This window comes from Diabrotica undecimpunctata, chromosome 6 (assembly GCF_040954645.1).
Source record: "Diabrotica undecimpunctata isolate CICGRU chromosome 6, icDiaUnde3, whole genome shotgun sequence".
In the NCBI taxonomy this organism is placed as follows: domain Eukaryota; kingdom Metazoa; phylum Arthropoda; class Insecta; order Coleoptera; family Chrysomelidae; genus Diabrotica; species Diabrotica undecimpunctata.
The window spans coordinates 142,490,357-142,503,324 of NC_092808.1; the positions used below are offsets into that span (position 1 = coordinate 142,490,357).

At 32.1% G+C, this 12,968-nt stretch overlaps 1 protein-coding gene across 4 annotated transcripts in view; it reads left to right on the plus strand.

The window, feature by feature from the left end:
* RIC-3 (RIC3 acetylcholine receptor chaperone) overlaps positions 1–12,968 on the plus strand; it is an 80,155-nt gene that overhangs the window by 46,533 nt on the left and 20,654 nt on the right. For 2 of the 4 annotated variants that reach the window (XM_072535572.1, XM_072535574.1), the window contains one exon: positions 790–869. The exons of the other annotated variants lie outside the window; for them this stretch is intronic. In XM_072535572.1, coding sequence (XP_072391673.1) covers positions 790–869 — 80 coding nt within the window. The remainder of the gene's footprint in view (positions 1–789; positions 870–12,968) is intronic. 4 annotated transcript variants of the gene reach the window in all.

The window sequence follows — 12,968 nt, forward strand, 5'->3', positions numbered from 1 at the left end:
CTAAACGTATAACTATAAATGGCAGTAAGATAGAACAAGTCCAGGAGTATATTTATTATTTACCTAGGCCAAATACTGAAACTTGACATAGAAAACCAAAAACGACATAATACAACATTGGCGACCTTACAAAGGTAGATGACCAAGAGGAAGACCATAGATGAGATGGGTGGACGACATCAAAAGAATAGCTGGAACAAATTGTAAGTATGTTGCTCAGGATAGAGATCGACGGAAGGAGGTGGGAGAGGTCTATGTCAAAAAATGGACGAGGGAAGGCTAAGAAGAAGAAGACCGGGAAAGTATATGGAAAACTGACACAATTTTACTGAAAAAGCATAGAAAATCGTTTAAAATAAGAGTTTGTAAAGTTCTTTTTATTAATTGTTGCTTAATTATGACAAAAATAGCTTCTAAAGTTGATTTTTTGAAAATTATTAATAACTTTTTAAAAATACACAAAAAATATAATCTATGCAACAAAGTACCCCAAATAAAAATAAGATCAATTTTTGTTGATTAGAACCGGAGATATTGCGACTTTTATAAATTTGAATTTATGAATTCAGTTTTTGAAATAGTAAAATCGAGAAATATATAAAATGGTTCTGTTGTAAGATACCTGAATCAAAGAGTGTCACGAAAAAGGCTTTATTTGCTACTTTCTCTGGTCTAGTAGTACTCTTGTCACTTTTTCTTGAATATGGATTGATTATAGTTAAACTTATGTTTAATTCAAACAAAGTGAGTCATTAGAGTAAGTAGAGTGTATCAATTCTCTATTCGTAGTTGTAAACGCTATGTCAGCGCTATTGGACGAAGTAGATTTGGAGCTGTCATCTCGTCGTAAAGCTAGTGAGGTTATACAGGTAATTAGGTGTCGCCAGCGTTGATGATTTTGATATTTTAAGTTTGTTGATGAGATCGATGTAAGGAAAAAAAAAAACAAATAAGCTGTATTAGTGACATTTCTGGTGTAGAGAGGAATCTTACCAGAAATACATTGAATATTGCTGTACTAAATTTCTTGTTTGGTGGTTGGTAGCACTTGTATATTCCAAGTATGTAAATATTTTAAACAATTGTGTTCATAACAAACATTTAGTTCATAAATATACTTAAAAGCTTCAAAGTACTAATATTATTAAAGGAATAAATTCCCCCCCCCCCCCCAGGGTAAAAGCACCCTACACAGGGTCAACTTTAAAGTAGTAAGTAGTAAGTAGAACCTACAGCCAAGTTTTGGTGCAGGCTCAGAAAATTATACAGTTACAGTGTATTTTACCATTCACTGGAGTACATTAACTATAAAACTATTCGCTTCAGTGTAGTAAACGTAGCCTAAAGAATTTCGTTCTGAAGCTACTTCTTATGGCATTTTAAAGTAATTACTATTTTAATGGGAATAAGCCACAATGGAAGGTGAAAATAAGTTTATTGACGTTTCAATTTCCATTTCGGAAATCGTTCTTAAAGTAAAAACAATAAATTAAACAAATTTTGTTTTTTGTTACACGTTGAGAACGATTTCCGAAGTGGAAATTGAAACATCGATAAACTTATTTTAACCTTTAATTGTGGCTTATTCCCATTAAAATAGTAATTACTAAATAATTTCTTTTTTTATATAAATATAAGCAAATCTAATAAAATATTTTTTTATGTATAATAGACGATCAAGTGCTTCTAACAATACCAAGAAATTTTGTATATTAAACCATGTTGAATCTATAATTTTACAAATCAGAAGGTTGCCTAGTCAGTATATGATGAAATAATATAGTTTTTAATAATATTTAATAATATATGTTGGAGTTATTTAATTTCGTTTAGAGCGTTTGATCAATCGCTCAAAAACAAAGGCTTGTTGAAACATGTAAATAAAACATAAACCAAATTATTTACGATGCTTCAAAATATGCATAAGGACATTGTGACGATACGAATCATTGATACATACAGTCCATCTAATTTACAAACCGTTGCACGTCATCGGCGTCATAGCCCGTGGCGTCACATGATACCAACACGAAATATTTAGCGGTAGGTGTGTTCTTTTTTAGAATCACTTTGCCGAGTACACTGGCATTACAGCCACTAGACATATTTTATTATATACGCGTAGAACTAATATTTAAAAGTTTCTATTAATGTTAACTTAAAGAAATAGACAACAATATGTTTCATTTAATATGTATAAATGCATTATAAAGCGTTTTTATGAAGAACATTTGTTCGGAACACACTGTAACTGTAATCGAACGCCTCTTGTTTTATATTTTTACCTATTTAATAAAATCTGTTCTTTTTAGAACAAAATTAGTGTGTTTTATTTCAAAAATGTCACGTAAGAATTTAAATAGTCGTTGTAAAGAGTATAATAATAATTATGTGACCTATTTGATTTAAAATGGATTCAGGATTTTTTTATACTTTGGCAACTACGTCAACTTCGATCTCTGACATAGATAATGACGTGCAACGGTATGTAAATTAGATTGACTGTATTTGATAAAAAAAAGTTGTTCGCGAACGAAGCGGAAGCACCTCGAAGTAGATGGCGGTCTGTTTTCTTTGTGAAACCTATTCAGGCATTTAAGGAAAACCAACAGTCGAATACGGATTGGTAACCTCCACTGACATAGATCGACATAAATGACTTAAACCCTCAAACCATCTAATTGATAAATTTAATCATCTCTCCTTCTGCTCCGATTTGACACCCTGTACCTTTTCGTCAGCCATAAATTACATGGTTAACGTTTCTTGTCACTGAAGAATCGTGTGAATCTTTTTAAAATGCATGTTTTGCTCTTAACTCGTTAGGATTGAAGAAAACCGGTTCAAACATAACAAAAGTTACTACAGTAGACTCCCTCTATAACGAGAACTGAAATGGCAGACTAATTACCTCGTTATAAGCCGATCTCGTTATATCAAACAACAATAATATTGTGCATACATATAAATATGTAGTTTTCTAAAACATTAACTTCCTATAGTGAAGCCATTCGGAGCAATATGTATAAGATGCTAAATATTGTTTGAATGGCGTTTTTGAAAAAAGTTGTTTACTTTTTATAAAAGTTTGTCAATGAAATACATTAAAACAGAAAGAGTTTTTTAATTTTATTGTCAATGATATACGTTAAAACAAAAAATCTGTATAAAGCATATTTTCAAGGATACCTAACATAAACTATTGCTTCTGCAATTGGAAGAAATCTGTCATTTTTGATTGCTTTAAATTGTCCAGTATTCTATCTATCATATTTTCTAAAGATGTGAAACGGTTGTATGCTTCTTCTTTTGCGGTTTGTCTTTGGATAAAGTTTCTTACAACGTTTAAAGCACCTTCCACATCTTGTCTCTTAGGTCCTTCTTATTATTAGGTGCGAATGGACAACTCCCTACACTGACACTTGTGAATCATAAATTGTAAATTTCCGAAGAAGTTTATTGTGGGCGGCAGTTAAAAAGGATATTTATTTATAGCCACGACCGGGCCAAAAACGTAAAAAACACGTTTTTCGATCTTATTTTCTCTCGTTATAACCAAATTTGCCTCGTTATAGAGGGTTATAGTTCAATAAAAATTTCCCGGGTCATCTAATGTACCTCGTTATAAGCGAAACCTCGTAATAATCTATAGAGGGAGTAAATACTGTATTATTAATTGAAGTTAAATGTGTCGATAGCAATTAAATTTAATTGCTATCGACACATTTAACTTCATCTTTCATCACTAGATGTCTCTAGTAGCATACTCTGGTAATTATTTTTTCTATAATTGCTAGAGTAGTCGGTGCGTTTTGGTTTAGTTTGAGTTTTCTTACAAGCTCTCTCTGATGACGGGAAGACCCAGAAACACGTGTCAGGGAGTGGTAAGAAACTCAAATTAAATCGAAACGCAACCATTTTCGTATGTATTATTAATTTTATTTACTTCAATACATTCTATAATAAATCTGTCCAGTTTTCTTGAAATTTCACGCTGTGAACTATTTATCAATGAAAACATAAAATGTGTCTATATAAAAGTTTTATCAAAAATCACATGATTTCGCTTTAAGAGAAATGACGGGTTGACAGCAAAATTTCAAAAGTTTCAAATTTTCGTATTCCAAGCGAATATTTCTGCAGGCGATTTACATTGTTCTCGGAAATTCCGATTTTAAATCAAAGTTGAAAAGTAGGTTGATGGTTTGGTTTTTGAATTTTTTGGTGATTAAAATCTGACGTTTAATACACGCTGTCTTTTACACCAGCCAGGAAGAATAAAAATATGCCTCCGGCATATAAACTAATTAAAATAATATTTAAAGCCCGGATGGTCAAGTAAATAGGATTTTTTCTTGCCGTGCTGGCAGATCCTTCTACCAATCTCATCGGGATTAGATAAGGTTTCGTTCAAAAAATATTCCCCTGAGATATTTTTCTGTCATCCCTTTCGTGAAACACTCCAGAATAAGGTTCAAGAAGTCGCCCATGCAAATAGTGTTCCTAATTTATTTAAATATATATTTTTTCATAAATTGTAAAACATTTTTCGCTTTGAACAAAATTTTTTCGATCATTCTGAACAAATTCTTGCAGTTTATTTCGAAAGTTGATCGTTGTCAAGTTATACACAATTTAAAACTGAAAATAAAAACGAAAAATGGCGATTTTCGGGGTCAAAACACAAGTAAAAAAATTTTATTTTTTAAATGGCCAACTGCCTAAATTCAACTTCAAACCTTCTTCTATTGGTTCCCGATGAGAATTTTGGGCTTATTTTATTTTAAAACATTGTTTTTTAATTGTTAATGAATAATAATCAAAATTTAAACTATCCGAAATTTGTGGCATAAATCTTGTTACTCTGTTTATGCACGCGGTAGCCCGAGACGACAGGTTTCGTCTACTGCAATTTGTTATGCATCGTCAGGTCTTCGGTACGGTAACTAAATGCTGAAAATACAAATTGACAATATTAGGGTGCTGTATATATATATATATATATATATATATATATATATATAAATTTTTAAATAAAACAAACTAAACTTTATGTTGATTCTCCTTATGCAGTTTCTCCACACCTGCTGATCTGTTATTCTCGTACCAAAACATATGCGGCCTCGCCTCAAATAATTCTTATATTAAAAGAAAGAGTTACACATTGTGGATTTGAAGATTTATTACACTGTCACGGCTTTCTGTTCTGCACAAACAACTTCACAAACTTTCTTTCACGATTCACCACTTTATCTCGCAACGCCCACACCTTTTTTTTTATCATAGGAAATAACTTTTTTCCTTGCAGTTATATCTTAGACTCCTCGTTTTTCCTTTGTCCAAAAAAAAAAACCAAGCTAACTTCCCTTTCCTCTTACTTCTTCAATCTCTCTCTCGAACCAATCTAATCACTCAAAACAAAAATATCTTACCATCTCCTCTCTTTCTCTCGTCAAACTTTCCTTGACTCACCATAGTGTCTTTTATTAGAATACACTATTAAATTCCTTTGTCAGCAAAACCCTAACGACCGTTCATTGCTTTTTGAATTGAATAGATAGCTTTCATTTCTACACAATTTACATTACCTGAAAAAAACGAAGTTCATTTTATATTATACAAATCCTTACTTTCTAAATCCAAGTTAAATAACGAAATATACAAATACTTCTTGGTAACCGAATATTAGGGAAACACAAACGACCTTTCATTGTCTCGTTTGTTTGCACAAATTTTTATACACTTTTAAACTTTTCATTGTTTGACGACGCACTTTACCTACATTAATTACATATTCTTAATCTAAAGAAACAGATGCCTGCATATTCCAGTTTCTTTAAAATTTGAGATTCATAATAATATATATAAATTATGTCAATATTATATGTGCACAGTTTTAAGAGTGAATAATTTTAAATTATATGAACGTTACTTACATGCCGATACAAGGAATGTTGTTATTTTACGTGGAAACGTACTAAAAGCTTCGTTATGGTTAGATGACATTTTGCAACTAATTCAATATTTGAGTAATGCAGATCTAGCATTTTAAATATTTGAAAAACAATGTTTTAAAATAAAATAAGCCGAAAATTGTCATGTTAGGGTACAGTCTAGTATTATGCCGAGGTATTTTAGATTTGGATTGTGCTTTAAAATAGTACCTTCGCAGTCTATGTTCAGTTTATAATTTGCTTCGTGTTTGTTAAGAGTCCAAGCTGTAACAAAGGTTAAAAGTACACATATAAAGGTAAAATGTTAACTCGGGAAGGTACTCGCCCTCGCCGACAGTGTCAGTCTACTCGTGTTAGAACAAAGGGTTCTACCCGTAGATGTTTCATTTCCTCAGCATTAAAGGCAAGTTTTTTGTCGATTCATATAATTTGGCTTATATCTTAGATCCTAGGTAAAAGCAATAATTGCGAGGTGATCATTTCATGTAAGTTTTCCATTGGATAACTAATCCCTACTACCGAATAAAAAGAGTCACTTGGGCCAAAATGGAAGTAATAGGCGTTTGAAGCGAAACACTAGGTCTATTGCTCCGCTTGTATGCGTATATCTTAAGCCCAATACAAAGAGATTAGCCTGTTTAATTTCGAAATTGCTCCAGCAGTGTTAAAAACTGTTAATATTATTATAGTTATTAAATATTATTACAGACAAAATTTTGCAAATTTCAACTAAATTAACTTAAAATCTTCAATTAAATATGATTTCCGGATACGGCAATTTAACTAAATTTAGATTTAGTTGAAGATCAATTCCGTATACGGAAATCAGTGAGAGGTTTTACATGTTTCATGGTAACCTTCTGAAACAAAAAGTTTGTTTATTATAGAACAGCTGAACTGCCTTGCTTAGGTGATGTATAAGCGTCTACAATCAGTTAAAATTTTAAACCAGTAATAATTACTATCGTAGTCATTCTCGACATCAATCATAGAGAGCTAATACAGTTTCAGAACATTATTCTTCTTATTTTTCTTAGGGTGCCTGTCCGTTCCGAACATTGGAGATCATTCTGGCTATGATGACTTTGTTGGTTCCTATACGGAATAGCTGCGTTGAGGTCTTTCCATACCATGCTCTCAGGTTAGCAAGCCAGGATATTCTTCTTCATCCTGTGGCAGTTTTCCCTTCAATTTTACCTTGCGAAATGCATTAGAGTAGCTCATATCTGCCTTGATTGCTCATTACATGTCTCAAGTACTGCAGCTTACGGCCCTTCACGATGTTGATCTTCATTGGTGACTTTGTCCATCTTCTTCTTCTTCAAGTGCCATCTCCGCGGCGGAGGTCGGCAATCATCATAGCTATTCGGACTTTTGAGACGGCTGCTCTGAAAAGTTCATTTGATGTACATCCGTACCACTCTCTCAGGTTGCGCAGCCATGACATTCTACGCCTCCCTATGCTTCTCTTTCCTTGGATCTTTCCCTGCATAATCAGTTGGAGCAAGGTGTATTTCTCTCCACGTGTAATATGTCCGAGATATTCTAATTTTCTTGTTTTTATTGAATTTAAAATTTCCATTTCTTTGTTCATCCTTCCCAGAACCTCTTTGTTTGTGACGTGTTCTGTCCATGATATTTTCAAAATTCACTTTGTCCATGGTATCTTGCAAATTTGACTAAACATACTTAAATATGAAGTTCATAATAATTTTTCGCCTATATCATATATAATTTATATACTAATAAAGACTAAATATTCTTTGAGTTTTTCAAGTTTAATTTTGTCGCTTTTTGTCTCTTAGGTGTCAACATTTCTTGATGTTTAAGTTTCCTTCGTGGTAAAATGATGTGTCGTGGAAAAAAGGAAAAATATACTTCACAGTTATACTTCAATGCTGACCAAATCATCGTAGCCTAATAAATATTTCTTTTAAATTTTCTTTGTTAGATGTATGCTCAATGCTTCGTCCTATGATTCTACAGTCTAATTTGATCCCTGGCCTCACTCAACAAACCTCTCCATTTGTAACGATCTGTAGCCATTCCGTTCCCTATTAGATTTCTGACGAACTCATCCACATCATCCTTCCATCGCTTTTTCGGTCTTCTAATAGATCTCTTCCATTGCAATCAACAGTTTTTTTAGAAGCCTCTTTTCTTCTATCCTAAATACATGTCCTGCCCATAGTATTTGTCTCAGTACTTTTCTTTCAAATATGTCCATGCAGTTTATAGATGTTTCAATCAATATCCAAGTTTCACATCCATAGCTTACTATCGGTGGTATTATGGTATTGTAGGTTTGGATCTTAGTCCTTAGGTGTTCGTCTCGAGATTTAAATATCTCCTCCTCCTAAGTGCCTTCTCTGTTGAGGTTGGCGATCAATATGGCAAATTTCTCTCTATTCTGGGCTTGATGAATTACTTCATTTCCTTTTGTGTGGGTCCAATCTCTGATGTTTCGTAGCCAAGATTTTTTCTTTCGTCCTATGCCCCTTTTACCTTCAATCTTGCCTTCTAATATTACCTGGAGCTGCTCAAATTCCCTATATGGCGCATTATGTGTCCTAGATATTTATATTTAAATTTCTAATTGATAGAAAAGTATGCCGTATTGGCTAGGATGATTCTTCTGCTAAGCTCTGCATCGTCAATGTTGTCTCCTCAACAGGTTCGTTTTCTAGGTTGTCAACTGTCAGGTAGGGTCATGTTGCTCTCTTTGATGGGATTTATATATTTCTCGGATTTGGTTTTCTATTTGTTCTGTATATATGTGTATGTTACCTTCCTTTATTTTTAACAATGTGTATCATACCATTTTCTCTCGCACGATATCTCTGTGTGAATCCTGGAGTCATGTATTGTGTGTGTAGTATGTTCATTCGTGGCATCTGAGCTTTTGATCAAATTACTCATTATTCAATTACTCAATTACTCATTGGGAATAAACTATAATTTTAAAAGTTAATCTTTATTTGATGTTTCATAATATAAAAAGGCATCAAAGAGTTTATTTTATAAGATATTCCCAATAGTATGCCCCAATAAGATATTTGATTCCCTAAAAACATTTCGTCGTGTTTATCTTAGTACCAATCCTCTTTCACTGATACCTTGACTACCAGGTTGGTTTTTTTCTTTCGTGTTTTACAAGAATTCGATAACCAACGCCTCTTAGTATTGACTGATTTTTATCTTATGTTGAATGTCTCCTAATTATCTTAATCTAATTTGCTCTATAATTTTGCCATAGATAGATGCCACACCTAGACTATATCATTACTGGTCTCGAGGTGGTGCTACATAGTTTTTTGTTTAGTTTCATTAGAATTTTCTGTTAGATATTCCTATTCTGATAGAAGTCTTAATATATTTAACACTTGTATGCCATTAAAAAAATATTACATGATTAAAATTAGATACACACTACAATACGGTATTTTTCCGTTATACTTGTGTAGACATAATCTTAGCAAAGCAGTATAGTTAGTTAATTATTTTTAGTTGATCAATTTTTTTTCAATTGAACACACGAGTTTGCATTTAAAAGAATCAAAATGTATAGCTTGCAGTAAATAATTTATTTATTATCTAAAGTTTTCGCACGTATTTGACAGATGACAACTGAAGTATATGATAAATAAAAACAAGCATCTATTCACACTCCATCACAATTCGTCTTCGATGCTCGCGCATTCATTTAATGTCAAATATTGTGTTAGGTTATTCCATGCCTGCCAGGAGTTTGTTTTTGTTATGGGTTTGTTCCTAGATTAGGTTCTGATACATGATTTTTAATAAAGTGGAGGATAGTGGGGGAATAGTCATTAATACTTACTACTTCTCGAGACGACAATAAAAAATCTACCACAAAAACAAAACCATACGAAACATTCATAAAATGTAACATAACGTAAAAAATGTAATATAATATCAAAAATTGCAGAAATCGCAAATAAGTTTAAAATGTTTAAATTTTTCTATAATCGCAAATTTTCTGCCATTATCAAAATATTAACAAAAAATTAAATCTGGTATATACTAAGAAAATATTTGACATTACATGAATGCGCGAGCATCGAAGACGAATTGTGATGGGGTGTGAATAGACGCTTGTTAAATAAAACGATAATAATGGCTCAGATAAAATAAAGTCAAGTGTTCAATTCAATTTTATCGAAAGTTTTATCAAATGTTTTAAAACTTATTGCTGTCCACGGTATACTTCTACAGTAATTTAACAAAGAGCAAAGGATTATTGAATATTAAAACTGCAAAGAAAAATGAACAAATAAAATTATTTTTGTAAAAATGTTAAATAAGTCGTCAAAAATGATGTTTTTTTGTTAGGAAACAAATAGAATAACTTTGTAATTTTTTTATAGTAAATCTTCCGATTTAGGCGGACCAAAAATCTGGTTTGAAAAATTCAGATTAAAAAAAAGAACCTTTTGCGACCAATAGAAACTAAGTCAGTATTTTTTTTAAATCATATTTCTTTTGTTTATAAATGTTAAGAGTTGGAATTTTCGCAGATTGGCAATGAATACGTATATTTTATGATGCACTTAGGTGTGCAATTATGTATTTTGAAATAAGAAGTAAGTAGCCCTAAGTGAAGGGTCTTGCGCGGACACAGTCAGTACGGGGAGAAGTTTGGAGTCTCTCCAGATTTTGACATTGGAGCGCGCTGAAAAATTTGCAATATCTCCGGTTCTAAAACCCGTAGAACCTTCATTTTTTTAACCAGGGTAACTTGAGGAAATATTAAGGACTGGATCATTTTCATTTCCCTAAAAAATCGGAAAATGCCGAAAATTCACTTTATTATTTATTTTTAAAAATATAAGATTAAGATTATAATTTAAGATTAAAAAGTTACAAGTTAAGATAGATACAAGTTGAAGAGAATGGTAGCTCATATTTGTACTTATGGATGATATACAGGGGACGTATAAAAAATATATAGAATTTGTCATCGTATGTATTATTGAATATATATTATAATTATAAATACTAAATTAGCAGATATAAGAATTGAATTTTCATAACTTAGGTTATAAAGCACATTTACCTAAGAAATATTTTAGATTTATAAAACTAACAAATTAAATAAATTGTTTAACACTTTTAATACCGTACCACAAAAAATGTTTCTATATGATTTTGGTGGTAACTAACAATTGGAAATCCACTTTGATTTCATCTGCAACAGAATTGATAATTATAAGAGCTGTACATTTTGATCGCTTCTTCGGCACTCCTTTCAGGTATTATAGTATAACTGTTGAGGTACATTTTAGATTCCATTATTTAATTTTTAAACTTTTTTTAACTTCAGTGAAAAATAAAATACCTAAAAGGAAATCTAGTGTTATTTGTTTGTTTATCCCTTAGAATGCTATGCTTAGAATAGAAGCCGAGTGAGTGTTGTTTGAAGTTAGTTTATGGAATGAAATCTTGTTTATTGTGGATTTTAAATATTCTATTATTAGTGAATACATAAAGTTTAGTACTATACACATATATACGAGTATATGCATGATAAACTCACTAAAATTAATCATACAATTATTTATATAGGTATGAAAATTTGACTTCCCTATAACACATTATTTATGAATATACAATTATAAATTAAAACATAAAATTTTGTATCTGACTAAACTTTTATTTACTTTCTAATCTCCACAGCAACATAAACAAACGTCAAATTGAAACAGTATTATTTTGTTGTGCATTTCTTGATTTAAACGAGATTGATAGTATTTAAATTTGGTAAAGACTGTCTTGTTATTTTGAAGACAAAAGAAAATAAAGCAAAATACCGGGAGGTAAATCAGAAAACAGGCCATAGAAAATTCTAAACTGTTGAATTCCTGCTTCCCTAATTATTTTACATAAAAAGTCATGAGATACTATTTGGAGAGGACTGAAATCTGTATTAAAAACAAATGTTAAAATTATTCTACAAATTAAACACATTCCAAAATTTTGCACAAATATACATTTGGCAGGGTATTATTAGTTTCGTTCGCGGTACGAGTACTGGATGCGTTCATAATCAGTTCAGTCTTTAAAAGTCTTTAGTGTCTGGTTTGTATTATTTTACAGCCCAGCCTGATTTGTCGAAGAGCTTTTTTGTAGATTTAAAAGTTAGACTTAGGCCACACATAGTACAGAATGTGTATAACAGGTTGCGTTCGCTCACAATGAAAATTAAATCTTAACAATATTTTGAAGAATGTCATTCTGTTCAATTAGTAAACGTCGATTATCTTTAATTTTCTTCCACTTAAATCCTAAATCTTTTACAATTCTATAGAGGTAACTCACACTTCCAGTCCACCCGACCAGCTCTTCAAGCTTTTTCTGCAAAAGCTTCAATGATACACGACAACCTTCAGTCTCATAAAAATGGTAAATTATATTTCTAATGAACTGTTTGCGGTAGTATCTCACGTCTGTGACAGTTGCTTTCCGTTTCTTCTTCTCTTCTTCTTAGCCATCGGTCTCTATCCTGAGCAACATATTTCCAATTTGTTCCGGCTATTCTTTTAATGTCATCAACCCATCTCATCTGTGGTCTTCCTCTTGGTCGTTTACTTTCGTAAGGTCTCCAATGTTGTATTGTAGTATTCCAACGTTGGTCTTTTTGTCTAGCAGTGTGGCCCGCGAAGCTCCATTTAAGTTTGGCAATTTTTGTTGCTATGTCCTCGACTTTTGTTTTGGATCTTACCCAGTCGTTCCTGTTTTTATCTGACAGTCGTATACCTAACATTGCTCTTTCCATTGTTCTTTCTGTTGTGGCTAGTTTATTCATGTTTGCCTTGGTTAGGGTCCAGGTTTGACACCCATATGTCATGATAGGAAGGATGCATTGGTTGAACACTTTGCTCCTCAAGTATTGGGGTATTTTGCGGTTCTTAAGTATCCCTAAATCCTGCCCATGCTAGTCTTGCTCTTCTAGTAATTTCCGCACTTTGGTTCTCTTTGTCAAGTCTCAGGATT